Source organism: Schistocerca gregaria, chromosome 8 (genome assembly GCF_023897955.1).
Source record: "Schistocerca gregaria isolate iqSchGreg1 chromosome 8, iqSchGreg1.2, whole genome shotgun sequence".
NCBI lineage: Eukaryota > Metazoa > Arthropoda > Insecta > Orthoptera > Acrididae > Schistocerca > Schistocerca gregaria.
Window position 1 is genome coordinate 167,240,528 of NC_064927.1, and position 17,600 is coordinate 167,258,127.

The window sequence follows — 17,600 nt, forward strand, 5'->3', positions numbered from 1 at the left end:
AAACTCGGCTGCGAGTCCCGGGCCGGCAGAAATTTTCATTGGCACAAATATACTGAGCAGATGGAGTCTGATCTTATTCTGAATTGCAAATACATTTCTTGTAATTCTTTGTCTGACGGAGCCTGAACGTTATGTGCTTTTACTGAAATGTGTTTTGCTGTTCTCTTTTCTACGGTGATTTTGTTATATCGCTGCACTGTGTAATGATGGACACCCCGTCGATTGATTTTAACTATCGCGTGTTGTATCTTACAACTGTTTCATGTTCGTCCTCTAGCGACGCCTGTGTGAGTGTGCTTTTTAGATCCTTGAAGAAAGACATTCGTCACCGTCGCTGAGGAGTTTCCCAATATTTGGGGAAACGAGACATGAAAGCTGCCAAGGACGGAAGTTATCAATGGCTCTGGCAGCTAATTAGTGGATGTCTCCTCCCTTATATAATGTGCGCGCTGCGATCAACAAGCACTGTCGCACCATCGCTGTCTCAGAAGTATCAACATGGGAGCTGCCGGGCTCATGGTACGTATTTGACGCTGTGTCACCATTACAGCTGATGGAGTTCTAACACGTTGTTAGCTTTTATTTTGTTACTTGTCTGATGTCGGCAACTCTCTGTAGAAAAAGCATTGTGCACATTCTTATTTAACAGCATCTAAATCACTCTGCGGCGGAAAATTTGCCGTAGGATCTGTTGCGTCTCGAAGGCAAATTTCCGATGTTGTAGCAGTCGATATATTTCTGACAGTGCAGTCACCGTCGACATAACTGTGTATTCTACGGGCTAGCGTAGACCAAATTTTGCAGCGAGGACAGCAGGTCCGCGTTGCTATAGCGAAGATACTGTGCGGTAGTTTACAGTTTCTACATTCACGCTTCATACGTTGTCTAGCTGAGAGCACTTAGTGTTCAATAACAGCTTTACGCGCTGCTGCGTGCACGAATAGTGGCATATAGGCTGGCTCCCAGCACACGCTTGTACACGTCCGAATTTCTCTTTTTTAGCGTTTCGTACCCCAATCGGTCATAACGGAAGCCTTACAGAAGTGGTCGTCAGACTGTGGCTCCACTCCAGTGTTCGCGAGGCCCGCAGTTCTCAACCGTATTTGAGAACAATATGCATCTAGCAACTAATAGATGATTCCAAATACGTCAACTAACGTTAAGAAAGTTATCTTGCACAGTAACAAACAAAAATAACTACATAGGCAGTGATTTTAATAGACGTCGGTGATTTCGAAAGTGAGTTAAATAAAATTTACCTTTTACGGAAGGGGCAGAGTGGTATGCAGCGCGGCCCCTTTCAGTGCTGACAACACACGAGTGCTCGCAACTAGCACCAGTCAGCTTGTATAGTATAAATGTCAAACAAATAACATGGATTCAATCCAATAAGAGTTTGTCACAAAAAAGCTTAATAGAACAGACAAAATTGAGCCTTTTATGTACTTCTTTATATGCTATTCTATTCCTCTGTGACAATTTTGAAATAATTAAGTTATGTGGAACCATCCCTGCTCTGTAATATTTGCTCTATTATAAAAGCCCGATTGAAAACGATCTGCTGCAGCCGCTCGGTATTTTTTCAGATACTAGGGCATCAAGATGTGTAGAAAATGTACCCTTAAGTCAGAAGAACAAATGTAGGATCCTGTTGTGATGGCATTAGGCACAGTACGGGAAATCGGTAAGCCTTCACAAAATGCATGTGGTCCCAATATATTATTTTCTTTCCCATTTAAAAACATTTGGTGTTGATACTTCGTAATATATGATAAGTTTCGGGAGTCAATAACCATGGTTTGGCGTAAACTGAATTTCTCTCTGAGTGGCCACTTTACTCAACTTATGGCACCCTCCCTCCACCCCTCCACGCCACTTCCAATGCGGCCCCTAGGCGTCTCCCTGCGGTGTCAATATTGTTTCTTAAGCAAAATGTTTGACAACCACTGCCTTATAAGATCACTTCGTTGCCCATCTGTTAACCCCGCCTTTTTCCGGAACAGCCGGATATCAAGTTGTAATTTATACCAAATAGCCAAATCTACAGTCCCTACGAGGCGTAAAAAATTTAAGCTTCTACGTCAATGCATTCAAAAGACAAGGCCATATACTTCATATATTTTGACAATTGCAGGCCCACTGATCAGAACCTATATATAAACTATCTACATGAATTATTAACTTTATGCGGAGAGTGAGTCCTCCTCGCATTTTTTCGACTTTCCTTTCCCCTTAAGGTCATTGCTCGAGATATAAGTTGGTGGAGAGAAGTACGGTCTTCAACTGGATCTGGTGCGCACGCTCTCGAAAATACGGCGAGCCTTTCGTGATGAACAGTGTGCTTCTTTGCGTTTTCCACAGGAGATTATAAATATTTCTACGACGCTACTAAATGAACTATATTCATCTACATCAATACTCTATAACCCACTGCGAATTGCTTTGCAGAGGGTAGTTCCCGTTGAATCACTTAATGGGGCCTCTTAGCGATCCATGGATCTACAGGGTGCCCATGGTTCCAAAACGCTGCAGAAAGAGAACCACTGCTCAGAATGACGTAAAATTTGAACAGTATATTACCGATGCTGTTAGGAACATCATAGAACAAAAAAAAGTAAGAAACACTTTACTAATAATGGTGCTGTAAGCGTATGAATGTAAATGGGGTCAGCTATGATAGCTGTGGGGTTACGAACGTAGCTGGATAGTGCAACGCATTCTGAACTTACTCCCACCCCCCACCCCCTCCGCCCTCCAAGACACTCCGATCTCTGGGGAACATGCTGTTTCTCGATTTCAACTTGTGGCGGAGAACTATGGACAGCGTATTGAACCTATTTTGCACCAGTTCCAAGACAATTTGAAACCGATGTTATTTTGGTTATTATGTCGTTATTGGCTTCGTCTGTCCACAGGTTGTTCCATGGCCATATATTGACCACATCGAAGCGAGATAGAAATTCTAGATCGAACGTCTTTCGTGTTGGTTGGTCAGCAGGAAACAACCCTTGACCATGGTTGATTTTGTACGGATAGAAGTGCAGTGTGTTTCTTAGCATTTTATGCACCGTGCTTGCAGGTATATCCAACGTTCGGGCAGTTTCCCATGCAATGCTGCCCTTCCTGTAAAGCTGTGGCCACTCCTTTGACAGACGTCGAATCAACTGCTTTCCGCTCTCTGCCACTTTGCAATTCGAAAGAGCCTGTCTTTTCGAATTTTGTAACCATTTCCTCCAGACCCCTAGCAGACAACGGAGAAATGCCTTTTTTCATATCCTTGAGTGACCTGAACTTCTACATGGCTACTGGCTCACAGTCACCCGTCTTGTAAAAGAACTTGACCAGCTGCGCCCAATCCTTCCTGGAGACATTCATGCTGGGCGTCTCAGACGAAAACTGAGGAACGGCCGTGTGCCACGTGTAAGCGTCATATTCTGACGCTTACACCCCCATTTATTCGTTAAATCTTCGTTTAATTTTCTTTCGTTCCATGACGTTTCCCCCTGCGTCAATGATATGCTGTTCAGATTTACTGTCATTCCGATTAGAGTTTTGAAAGTGGAACTTCAATTATGGACACCCTGTATGCACTATGGGTAGTACAGACATCAAAAAATGTTTTGCGTCACCTAGATTCCAAGAGTCCCCGAACCTGTACGGAAAATTGGAATAGAAATCAATACAAACATCATTTCCGCCATTTTTACTGCTCATGAAAACGACACATTGCATGTTGTACCAACATACAGCGAGACCTTCAAAGGTTTGGTCCTGATTGGTGTACACACCGGTAGGTCTAATACCCTGTAGCATGTCCTCTTGCACTGATGCATGCCTGTATTCGTCACAGCATACTATCCACGAGTTCATCAAGACACTATTGCTCCAGATTGTCCTACTCCTCAACGGTGATTCCGGTGATTCGGTGTAGATCCCTCGAAGTGGTTGGCGGGTAGTGCCGTCCATAAACAGCCCTTTTCGATGTATCTCGGGCATGTTCGTTAGGTTCATGTCTGGAGAACAGGCTGGGCACTCTAGTCGAGCGATGTCGTTATCCTGAAGGAAGTCATTCGAACGATTGGGGCGCGAATTGTCGCCCATGAAGACGAATGCCTCGCCAATATGCTACCGATTTGGTCCCACTATCGGTCGGAGGATGGCATTCACTTGTCGTATAGTCGTTACGGTGCCTTCCATGACCACCAGCGGCGTACTTCACCCCCACATAATGCCACCCTAAAACAGTAGGGAATCGCCACCTTGCTGCACTCTCTAGACAATGTGTCTAAGAAGTTCAGCCTGACTGAGTTGCCCCCAAACACGTCTCCGACTATTGTTTGGTTGAGGGCATATGCGACATTCATCGGTGAGGAGAACATGATGCCAATCCTGAGCGGTGCATTCGGCATGTTTTTGGCCCCACCTGTGCCGCGTTGCATGGTGTCGTGATTGCAAAGATGGACCTCGCCATGGACGTCGGGAGTAAAACTGCGCATCATGCAGCCTATTGCGCATAGTTTGAGTCGTAACACGACGTCCTGTGGCTGCACGAAAATCATTATTCAACATGGTGGCGGTCATCCACTGCAGTAGTAGCCCTTGGGCGGCCTGAGCGAGGCATGTCATCGACAGTTCCTGTCTCTCTGTATCTAGTCCATGTCCGAACAACATCGCTTTGGTTCATTCCGAGACGCCTGGACACTTCCCTTGTTGAGAGACCTTCCTGGCACAAAGTAACAATCCGGACGCGATGGAATAGCAGTATTGACCGTATAGGTATGGTTGAACTACAGACAACACGAGCCGTGTACCTCCTTCCTGGTGGAATGACTCAAACTGATCGGCTGCCGGACCCACTCACTCTGTCTAATAATCGCTGCTCATGCATGGTTGTTTACATCTTTGGGAGGGTTTAGTGACATCTCTGAACAGTCAAAAGGACTGTGTGTGTGATACAATATCCACTGCCAACGTCTATTTTCAGGGGTTCTGATAACCGGGGTGATGTAAAACATGTTGTGATGTGTGTATGATTGCTTGACGATTCTTTGCGTGCTAAAATTACTGTTTACTTGTCTCTGACAACTATAGATAGCTATACATAGCGGGTTGTAATACATTCCTCGCTTGAAAGTGATTGTTGGAACTTTCTACGAGTAAGTACGCTTTCGCTGCAGTTGGCGTCTGTCTTCAAGTGTGTGCCACTTCAGGCTCTTCGTCATCTCCAAGGCTCTTTGCCATGTGTCAAACAAACCTGTGACAAATCATACTTCACTTCTTTTTATACGATCAGCATCCACTGTTAGTCGTATTTGGTAATATTTTAAAGAAATTAGTATTATTAATATTCTAAAACAAGTAGTAAAAGAGTTTTGTAAGTAATTTCCTTCGTATACTGATTGCATTTTACTATTACTGGTATCCCATCAATAAACCGAAGTCTACCAGCTGCTTTACTTAGGTGACCGTTACAATCCGTATTCAACAAACTGTTATACTCGATTATTTATATGAATTAGCTGATTGAAACTCTGACTCATTGAAATGTTGGTCATAGAATACAATTTTCTTTCGTTTTTTGAAGTGCGCAATTTTACATTTCTAAGCATTTAAAGCAAATTACCAATCTTTTGCACCAGTCTGATATCTTATAAGATCTCTGACTGAATATTTGTGTAACTTATTTCAGATCGTACTCAATTACAGATAGTCTGATGTTACTATTCATATTTTCTGCCGTACCATTAATTCAAAACAACAGCAAGGATCCCGACACAGTTTCCTGGGGCACGCCTGAAGTTTCTTCTACATTTGTCGGTAATTCTCCATCAGGACAACATATTGCATCGTCCTTACCGTGAAGTCGTGAATCCAGTCACAAATTTCGCTTGATATCTTGTATGACAGTATTTTTTTTGTGTATAGTTGATCCAGCAGCACGAAACACGTCATAATAAGACACTTGAACTTGAATCTTCCACGTTATCTGCTAGGAGTTTCATTATATTTCGTACGATAATCTTGTTTCGACTCAATGGTGGTTTATGGGCCGAAATAGGCCTATTGTATGAAATATGATAATGCAATTAGCAGTTAACATGCAAAAATCAATTTAAAATGTTACACATGGTAGTATTTTCGGTAACAAGCATTGATCTGAAGAATCGGTCAACTCTTCATTGGGTCTCATACATTTAGCTTGGTAAGCGCCTCATACAGAAAAAAAATTAAGACTCAGCACACTATTGTGTTATAACCGACCACATTCGTGTATGAACTGAAGTTAAAAAAGTTTTTTCAATATATCGGTACCTCATTTATCGTCAGCCTTATCCCCAAATAAATTTGCCATCCTTCCATCTAAAGTGCTTCAGATAATGCCTCTCTATATTTGAAGGGTGTGACTGATTCTGGTAATTGATAAGCATTGCAGCAGTTAAATAGTACCCAGTATTTTCAATGTTTTATGCACGTTACAATGGATCTGATTACATTAGGATACCCTACTATAAGTGATACATTGGCCTTAGTAGAAGTTTCAACAATTTTCTAATGAGGCATGATGTTGATGTTGATAAAAATGAAAAATGGATCAAGGAGTAGTAGAGTAATGATCAGTCGTCATGGGACACTGTAGATGTAAGTGTTGTATGTAGAAGATAATGCGTTGTGTATGATTTTGTACACAACAGTAAGGAGAGGTGGGCTACAGAATGTTGCGGCAGCTGGCGTTGTAGGAAAGCTGGACAGTAGCCGAAACGATTAGTGAACGGAAAGAAGCTATACTTAACTTGTATTTCGCCAGGTGAAGGACGTTACGAACAATGCAGTGAGAAATAGAGTCCAGTTGACAAAATAACAGCCACGGTGATATTGGTGCCGCGACAAGGCGGCGTCTGCTCACCGTCCTGTGGTGAAGCTCCGAGTGCGACTGGGCTGGATCACTGCCGCCGGCTATCCTATATTGAGGTGCCAGAGGGCACTCGCAGTACTGAGGGGTGGCATAGCAGACACTCGAGACTGGGTGTGCCAGATCCTGTGCAACCGCTGTCAGCATCAGACGGAAACATGCATTTCCATTGCTATGACGCCCATCAGGTGGTACCTGTTGTAGGGGCTCCTTATCAATTAGGGTTCACCGCGATGTCGCCAAACACGGATGCAACCATCATGATGCTGTAAACGGAACGTGGATTCATCCGAAAAAATGACGTTTTGCCATTCGTGCACCCAGGTTCGTCGTTGAGTACACCATCACAGGCGCTCATGTCTGTGATGCAGGGTCAAGAGTAACTGCAGCCATGGTCTTCGAGCTGATAGCCCGTGCTGCTTCAAACGTCGTCGAACTGTTCGTGCAGATGGTTGTTGTCTTGCGAACGTCCCCATCTGTTGACTCAGGGATCGAGACATGGCTGCACGATCCGTTACAGCCACGCGGGTAAGATGCCTGTCATCTCGACTGCTAGTGATACGAGGCCGTTGGGATCCAGCACGGCTTTCTGTGTTACCCTTCTGAACCCACCGATTCCATATTCTGCTAACAGACATTGGATCTCGACCAACGCGAGCAGCAATGTCGTGATACGATAAACCTCAATCGCAATAGGCTACAATCCGACCTTTACCAAAGTCGGAAACGTGATGGTGTGCATTTCTCCTCCTTAAAGGAGGCATCACAACAACGTTTCACTAGGCAACGCCGGTCAACTGCTGTTTGTCTATGAGAAATCGGTTGGAAACTTTCCTCGTGTCAGCACGTTGTAGGTGTCGCCACCGGCGCCAACCTTGTGTGAATGCTCTGAAAAGCTTATCGTTTGCATATCACAGCATCTTCTTCCTGTCAGTTAAGTTTCGGGTCTGTAGCACGTCATCTTCGTGGTGTAGCAATTTTAATGGCCAGTAGTGTATTTGTAAGGAAGCTCCTACTTCTTGTGTGTATTGTTCTTATGATAATTTCAAAGTGCAGTTGCATTCTTTCAATATATAAGGTCGACCTTTTTGGTGGACCAAAGCATTAGGCATGACAGACGTTCCAGTATCTTGGCAGGCACCTGAAATATTCTTGTCTCTTCAACGTAGAAAAATACCTTTAAAGAGAATCTTTTGTACACTGATAGGATAATCTGGTAGTGTCACGTTATAAACTTTCAGTAAATATATCGAGAAGATGTATGACGATCTAAGGTGCCAAATTTTTCCTTTATTTGTACAGTTATTTTCATTATATAAAGAGTAACCCTTAAAATTACATTCATGTTGGTCTTCAAATTTATCCCTTCAGAATCGTTAAATTCCTAAATCACTGTCCATGTGCAGTCTGATGGCTCTACCACGTCTTACTTTTCTCTTTTCTGAACTTCTTGTGTCCATAAAACTGAACGGTACGATACCCTTGCTTTCCAAATGTGTTATAACTATTAAGTGTTTAGAGTAACTGTACATTCACAGTCGTTCGTTCTGAATGGTTTGAGTTACCACAGCCAGCTAGGTTGACTTTACGTACGGTCTTGCACACATAAGCTGTTCACAGACTGAGACAACAGCAGTGGTTAGCAGGGGACAACAGTCATCGCGAGGCGCCTATAGCGCATGTGCAACGCAAGAAAATCCATATCTCAACGCTACACGGTGTGACCAAGATACACGTTCCATACAGCAAAGACAAGAAAATCACTAGAGACAGAGTAAACGCTCCGAGAGAAAATGGATGTAGAAGTAAACCGGACATGTTGCTTCTAAAGGACCCAAGACACTACTCACTTTAACCAATTTAAGTAAATAGTGGTAAACCGAGAATGACAGAACAGAAATTAGAAACCCAATTCCCCAACTCATCCTAGCACTCACAGTTCTAGGAGGAAAGGTGCCATTCTTTGTGAAGAAAGAACAGCGTTCTGTGTACGCTTATAACTTTTACGACCTCCCTGTGAACAGTGCCAGACTTCATTTACAAAACAGATCCATTCACAGTACTCTCATGCTATTTATTGTGGTGAAGAGGGCCATTCCTTACCAATTTCTGGAAGATAGACAACATTTACCCTATAAAGTTCGAATGTACTGTGTGTGTGGTGTTTCCTACCTACACTTCCACTATTGCTTTTGACTGTGCTAAGCCTTTGGCCATGGAGAGCTGTATCAAACCAGTATCAGGACTGAAGACCACAACAACAACAAGCCTTTGGCATGCGATAAAACATGCTGTATTTCCTCACTGAGAGACTCCTGTGATGTTGCAGACGCTGGTGCTGTTGGTTGCGGCGCTCGTGTCCTGCGCGACCGCTTTGCCGGCGGCTGTTGGAGCTCCAGGTGTGAGCAGGGAGTCACTGACCCCAGCAGAGAGTTTCGGCTTCGGCTGGGGGCTCTGGGGCTGGCCTGGTAATTAATCTACACTCCTTATATCTCTTTTCTTTATGGCTTCTGTGGGATCAAAGACAGCCCCGTTATGGACTATTTTTCCTTCTGTTCCTCTAAGAACAACTTCTTCCTTCCTCTCCTTCTATAACACAGTTCTTCAAAGATTTTCGGTGTCCTCTTCTCTGTTCCACTGGTGACTCTGTGACCTTTTCCTGTATCCTTGTCTCTGATTAATCTCTGACGTACTGTTTAGTGTGTACTTACTTCTCCAAGTTTCCTTTCCCTCCACCTTGATCCCCAATTCTTGCCAACCCTTAAAACAAAACACAAGTAGATCACATTCCTACCTGAGTTCAATAAACAACTTCATTTCTGTCTTTCCTCCTGCCCCTCCCGTTGTTAAACATGCTCTTGTCATTCTATCCATATTCATGCTGATCACATGCGCCACAAATCTTGCCCATTTCCGCCTGATATCTCCTGATATTCTCCTCATGCTACGGTACAGTTCTTCCATACGTTTTAACATCGCTGTCTCACCTCCTTTAGGGCTCAGAATTTTCTCCCGTATTTTTCTCTTTTTTTATGTAGCTGATCTGTACTATATCCTCCTATTGGTATCCTCTCAGGCGCAGACAGTACCACTTTCCTTACTTGTAGTGTCTGATATTTGCATCTGTGGACACATTCTCTTTACTTATACTCTCTCCTTCTTCTATCCACTCTCGCTGCCCATTCCCCTCCACCATCACTCTGTCTACGTCCTCCTCCTCGTCTCCGTATGTCCTCATCCCCACCTCACTGTGTCCTCCCTGCCCCTCTGTCCATATCCTCTCACCCTTTCTGACCATCTCATCCTCCCTCTCATTGTCCATTTTCTACTCCCAGAACTCTCTGTCTGTGCCATCTTCCTACTCTCACATTGTCCATTCCATCCCCCCTCACTGTGTTCATAATGTCAACCGGCCTATCATCTTCTTCTGCCTCTCCTTTTGTCCATCCCCTCCTCCCATTTCTCCATTCACCTCATACTCCCCCTCTCCCACTATGCATCACTCAGGCCGCTACTATCCCAACACTGCATGGCTGTTGTGCTGGGAAACTAACAAGGCAGTGGCTGGAAAACAGTGTTTTATATGTATCTCCACTTCTATGGGAGCCAGGAACTTCTGACCACCACAGTAATGATTCTCATAGAGCAATATCCATACTACATTGGTTGAAATCGATCCATTGGCTAGTGAGGAGATACTGTGCATATGCACAAACATGCACATGCACATACATACATTACAGGGATGCTTTGGAAACTGAAATGGGAATCCATGGAAGAAAGACGTTCTTTTTAAGGTACGCTATTGCGAAAATTCAGATAACGGGTATTTGAAGCTGACTACAGAACAAACGGTAAAGGAAATGAATGTTAATGGTACACGGTACCTTCCACAGGGTACCTTCCAACAGGCTTGTGTCGTATGTACTCGTACAGGAATGTACATCATATTTTACATAATACCAGATGAGTAACTGGTGTTGCCTGGTTATATTCTTATTTCAATCTTATATTAGTCCATCTCCTCCTTCCTCTCTCCACCTCCTCCATCTTCTCCCCCCCCCCCCCCTCACCCTTTCGACCAATCCAACACTCTGTCCATCTCTTACTGCCCATTTGTCTTTCAATGTCCTCCTTCCCTCTCTCTCCATCAATCTACTCCTTCGCCCTCTCTCTCTGTCAATCTGCTCCCTCTGTCCATTCCCCTGCCCTGTCTATTCCATCTCCCCCTCAAATGCGTGTGAATTCCTAAGGGATCAAACTGCTGAGGTCATCGGTATCTAGACTTACACACTACTTAAACTAACTTATGCTAAGAACAAAACACACACACACACCCATGCCAGAGGGAAGACTCGAACGTCCGGCTGGAGCTGCCGCGCAATACATGACATGTCGCGTCAAACCGCGCGGCTACTTCGCTCGGCCATCCCCTCCTCCCTCCTATCTGTGCACATCTCTTCCTTTCCCCTCACTGTCTGTAAATCTCCTTCTTCCCCTTTCTCTCTCCGTGTTGTCATGCTCACCCCAATAGGAAGTTAATGGTTCTTACGCCACAGTATCTCTTTTCGGTTTGTAACTAATATACGTACGAAATTCGTTTGAAATCGTTCCAGGGATTTAGGATGAGCTTTTTATCCATGGCGTTGCCCGCATGTGCACATGTCAAATGTATGTTAAATATATTTAACATGTTTTACACGGGCTTGTACACATATTTCACCTGTGGGGCTAGCCAAATTCGCCCTACAGTTTAATTTTCACGTAGGTCATTGTTTACGACGTCGTGTTTCCTGAACTATGAGCTGTACTCTGATATAATTTTGTAGGTACATACAGCGATATATGTGGCTACTGTCTGCGAAATGTGTCGTGAATGGAGCTAGTAGTAAAGAAGAAATAAACAAAAAAGTCATGCACTATGGTGCAGTTTCTCACGCATCTCTGTATTTGAAGTCAAATCTCCTGAACTACACCGAGGTGATGCAGTGGTTAGCACACTGGACTCGCATTCGGGAGGACGACGGTTCAATCCCGTCTCCAGCCATCCTGATTTAGGTCTTCCGTGATTTCCCTAAATCGTTTCAGGCAAATGCCGCGATGGTTCCTTTGAAAGGGCACGGCCGATTTCCTTCCCAATCCTTCCCTAACCCGAGCTTGCGCTCCGTCTCTAATGACCTCGTTGTCGACGGGACGTTAAACACTAAGCACCACCACCTCTTGAACTACGTGTCGTACAATGATGTATTTTTGTAGGTACATTCAGCGGCAGATTTTGATACTGTCCTAGGAAATTGTTGCGGAGTAATACATTTAAACGTCTTTTATGATGCAACAGTTTTTCGGTTATATCAGTGTTTATGACGTCATACCACCTGATATCTCCTGAACTATGTGTAGTACAATAATTTTACTGTTATATTAAGTGGCGAATACGAGTTCTTTCTGACAAATGTATCGTAAATATAATTAATAGGAAAGAAGTAATAAATTTAAACGTCATGGTTCATGAGGTACTTTTACTGCGTGAAAATGTAGTAAGTGATAAACTTTTTTCCTTTCATCATTTTGTGAAGCTCATCAGTGAGAAAAAGTTTCGTAAGGGTTTGAAATTATAAGTCAAGTTGTTGCTAGTTTCTAAGTGCTGTCGTGCTCTCATTCTCAAGTACTGGACGACTAAAGTATGGGTATTCGCGCCTCACAGGCTAAATTGCTTCCCCAACCACCCATTTAATAGGTAAGTGTTTCTTAAACCCATAGCGATGATTTCCAGACAATAATTGATATTTGTGTCAAATTTGGTTTAAAGCGGTGCAGTGGTTTATGAGTATATGTGTAACAAATGTAATACATGCATGCATACTCAAAAATATATTCCTATTAGATATCTAAATTATGTATCTAAATTCTTGTATTTTAGTTTGTTTGCGTTTTGCATGATGCTTTCTGGTGGTATCCTATCCCCAGTGGTGTTTTCCCCCCAACATGCTTCTTAGGTATTCCGATTTCGTCATTTAACATTCTGCACTGCCCGACCACTTAGTCCAGTGGCATTTTGGTGACAATCCACCTCCGAGTTTGACACTTGTCTTGATCTGAAAGTATTCTGTTAGTGCTATCTTGAGTCTTATCATCGGCTTTGTATCTTTCAGAACTACCTTTATAAGTTCTCGTGTAACGCCGTCTGCTTCTCTGCTCTCCTGGATTCTTTCAGAGTGAACTCGCATGGCTCCGTGAAGTCCACGAATGTTAATACCATCGCTTTGTTCTTTAAGGCTCTATGTTTTATCCGTTGTTTCGGGACAAAGATGTGTTCTGTACCCTTCCCTTACTAAACCCCTGTTGATAGTCTACTACTGCAATTTCTCTTTGTTCTTCGAATCTTTCACGGCTTGGTATAGCTGACTCTAGTGGTGATGTTCTTCTGTAGTTGTTTGCATCCCTCTTGTCGTCCCCTTCTAATGTATTGTCATTCTGGTCGTTTTCTTCCTACTTTCTGCTAACTTTTTTGTCCACTAAAACAGGCAGCAAACTTTGGACAAGTTGTCTACCTCCTTGTCGCCTCCATACTGGATAATCTCAACTACTATAGCATCTCCTCCAGTTGCCTCATTATTTTTTAAGTCTCTAATGGCTTGTGTAACCTTATTCCTGGTTGGAAGTCGTGACTGTCTGTCTGGGTTCGCAGTTCACTGCGTCGTGAAAGTACTTTGCATGTGTCCTATAGTTCTCCTTCGGACTGTTGTGTAGTTCCACTTTTCTTTTATAAACAGTGGTCTGCTGTCGTATTCAATCAGATTTCTTTAACCACCGCGAAAAATTCTCTACTGTTGTTTTTCCTAAAGCTATCTTCGCTACCATCCAGAATCTTGCTTCATCGTCTGCCTTTTCGTCCATCTCATTGTCCTAATCGCTTACTTTCTGACTCTTTGGAAAATTTTCCATTTCTTTTTCTCCTTGTTGCTCCATTCTCCCCAGGCTTCCCTGTAGTTCTCTACTGCTTCCTGACAGTCCTTGTCCCATCAACAGTGCTTCTTTCCTTTCTTCCTCCATAGTTCCGCCAGATGCCTCACCTTGAGCATAGTGTCTTCACATTCACTGTACGTGCCAATTACTTCATCGTATTTGTCTGGATTTTTTCCTGTTTCTATGGATATTACCGGTTGCTCTGTTTGTGTCAGTATATCCCCGTTAGAATCCAGTAGCATCTGATTCTCGGAAAATATTGATCATATTCTGTTCTTGTGTTCTTCCCGACCTTGGTGTTCATGATCTCTTTAGCGATTGTCCGATTGATTGCTATATGATCAATCTGAGTTCCTGAATGCTGGTGCAAGGGCTTACCCATGTCTTTTGCTTACTCAGTTTGGCCCTGAAGTGTGTTCTCATCAGTTTCATTTTGTGTTCTCGACACAGTTAAATTAACTTTTTGCCATTTTTGTTTGTCCTCTGCTGTGTTTGATTCTACCCTAGTATTCCAATGACTTCCTTCTCGCTTCAAGTCTGCTGTAATCATCTACGAACATCTTCATTTGTCGTGTAGTATGGTTTCTGTGCATCAACTAGCTCCTCCCAGATAATGTCTTGCAATTTCCGGTCATTTCTGTCCTTGTCATTAATCTTTGATTGTCCATGTGCTATTGTATACTTTTCGTTCTCTTATCGTATCGTCAATGTTAACATCTTTACCGACTAGCTCTTCGCATCAGTTACGCTACCATCATACGTCTTGTCCAATTTCAACCTCATACCAGCATTTTTACCTTCCTATTACGATACCTTGTTTTCCTTTCAGTACTATGAAGTCTTCTGACTGCCTCATTGTATCTCGTCTCTTACACAGCTAGTATACCGATGCTTCTTTCTTTCACTCACCTGTTACCTCTTTAAATTAACCTGTATTGGTCGTTGTTTGTATGTTTGTACTAAACATTCTGAAAATCCTTTTAAAATTACTCTTTTTCTACGCGTAATAATAATAGTAATAATAATAAAAAATAATAATTGCAAAAAAGGTTACAAATTATGAATACCACGATTAAAAATCGACTTATTTCAGCAAGTATTTAGCGTTCTTTCAAATAGATGTGTAGGCCCAACTATTTGTCTCCAAATTTTCTATTCCTTCAGGTGCTACTTATTACCACAATAATTACTGTCATTATTATTGCTAACAATTTTGTGAATCAAGGTGTCTTTTTTTTCTTTTTAGGTTATTATGGACTCGGGTATCCTTTCTGGGGCTGAAGAGCACATCCGCATATGTCAGGTTTGAGAAGATGGCGACGCCTGCTTTGGAATTCGAAAAAAGCAGTTTCAAGAACGCAAAATTGTATTTTAAAACACTGAATAAAATAAACTTTTGAAAATATGGGACTTTTTATTTGGACGAAATGTATAAAGTAAGATAGCATTGCAAGCACTTCGCCGTGTAACCAGATACCGAAGCCACTGAATGTACAGCCAACTTAGCTCAGTTTAGTATGATAATTCGGTTCGGAATTAGAGCTACAACATGCTGTATTAACGAGGCACCGAGGAACAACAGCATCTATGATGCCATCCAAGTGTCATATTTCTTCTTTCAGGATATGCTATGTTTCATCCCATCAGCATTAGAACAAAGTCGGCCGACACAGGGCAGTATTTTAATTTCAGTACGTCAAGTGTCTTGAATGTGTTATTGTTTTATCGATAAATGCTTTAATCTGCGTCCAAATAAGCTCTACATGTTTCAGGCTGCAATGGCACGCCACGGGAATAATCTAAGGCCTTTATTACTTCATCAATAATGGCTTGGCCTTTAGCATAAACCTACTTAGAGTTTGATTACAGCGACATCGAGTTTGGTTCTTTTCTTTACAAGCCGATAATGTCTAGCTTTCTCTATGATTGACTGAATTCAACGTTGTCGTTGTGATAATAAGCATTATAGATACTGGCGATTTATTTGGCTAAAAATATGCAACAATTTCCCATTTTGATCTTTGATACGATTTATTTTCTGTGCCGTTAACTAGTTTCCATGCCACTGAAGGCTGATCGTCAGATGGAGGTGTTACACCAGCATTATGTTCACCATCTGCAGCAAGACACTGTGATCGTGATGTTGGCTGAAAAAAAAAAACAGAAATTTAACCACGGGTTACGAAGACTTTATATGACAAGGTTGTTACATTTTGGGTATTGCAGTTTCCGTCTGATAATATATATATTTTTACGTATACACAAACATGCTCAGTATTTATCTAGACTTGATTTTATGCTTATTTATAGTGTAAGGAACATGGATATGATAGATAGCACACTTTGCAAAAACATGGTCTTTGCATTCTCTTACAGAATAAATATTTACAAGTATAGATAATGCAAGTAAGTGAATGTTGCTGGCATCAGGTGTTTTCTTACGTTGGGGATATAAATGTAATATGGATTTAAGAGTTGCACAAAAGATAAACAAGTAGAGTAAAATAATTACTTTGTAATTAAAGAGTGAATGAGTTAATATCAAATGTGACAAGCTTATCTTCATGTGGCCATTATAACATAAGTAATAAAACGCGAAACTGTTATGACTAATCAGTCAGTGCCACAGTTACTACGTTACTAAGAGACTATAAATTTATAGAGGAGGATGAATGTATGTTTTTATTTCTTTAAAGGAACACACCGCCCTTTGGCTTTTATTTTTTATTTAAGTACAACCTAGATTTCGACCTTTTATGTCATTTTCAAGTATTTGATTTTATGTCTTTCACGTACATTGCAAGACATTTCACAAATTTCTAAGCTCAAAATTGGTGACAAATTAAGAAAAATGTTAACTGCCCACAAAATGCCAGATGTAAAATCACCATCTTGCAGCCGATCAGTAAATGATCATGGGAGCACGTCATATTTAATAAAAACAGGCTTACGTTTGCAAATAAAAGACGATCACGTCCTTAAAACGTAATAATGGTGAAATCATTTGGATTTCACTATCATTACGTTTTAAGGACGTATGTTAACTATTAACTTCGTGATTTGGCAGCTGAAGTTCCTTGCCTGTGACAGTCTGCCACTGAGAAATTGACTTTAGGGTGCACGTTGTTTAACATTCGTTTCGAAACATACTTTTTGGTTTCTGTAAAACTTTATTTCAGAAATCGGACATGTAGGAATAAGCAATCTTGGTTACAGACTGTGTGAAACCAGTCTCGTAATGTATGCAGATACATAAAGGGGGTCCCTTTTCATCGGAATACTTAACTGACACTGAAGAATATGGTAAGCTGCAATACTAGTAATTATCAGTAAATAACTAATGCAGCCTCACTATTCTTTCACTCTTAGCTATTATTTGCATACCCTATACAAGGGAGAAAACTTTGAAACTAACCGAGCTGTAAAAATGCACGCAGTTCGCCAGAAGCAACGAATCCAACTGCGCCATTCTTGGAAGGCCACAGGGGAAGACCCTAGGGTCAATGACCTGCTGGCCAACGGCTATTGCTTAGCAGCCCAGCAGTGGGACGCCAGGCTTGGTACAAAAGTTCATATAGTATCTTCCTTGGGGCGAGCTCCTGGTGAAAATGTTGACCACCTGGAAATGCAGTGAGGAGGATCGCCCTTTTTAACAGTAGCTGTCATTGTACTCGAAATGTAGAAAGCTAGCCATTTCCTCAGAAACCACTGGAAGCTAGAGAGA

The 17,600-nt window shown here is 42.2% G+C and overlaps 1 protein-coding gene across 1 annotated transcript; it reads left to right on the forward strand.

Annotated features, from left to right (window-relative positions):
* The first annotated feature begins 440 nt into the window (after positions 1 to 440).
* On the forward strand, positions 441 to 15,281 carry LOC126285098 (uncharacterized). The gene is made up of 3 exons (XM_049984423.1): positions 441 to 519; positions 9,240 to 9,378; positions 15,123 to 15,281. The coding sequence occupies exons 1-3, from the start codon at positions 441 to 443 to the stop codon at positions 15,274 to 15,276; spliced, it is 372 nt and encodes a 123-aa protein (XP_049840380.1). The 3' UTR covers positions 15,277 to 15,281.
* Positions 15,282 to 17,600: the final 2,319 nt, after the last annotated feature.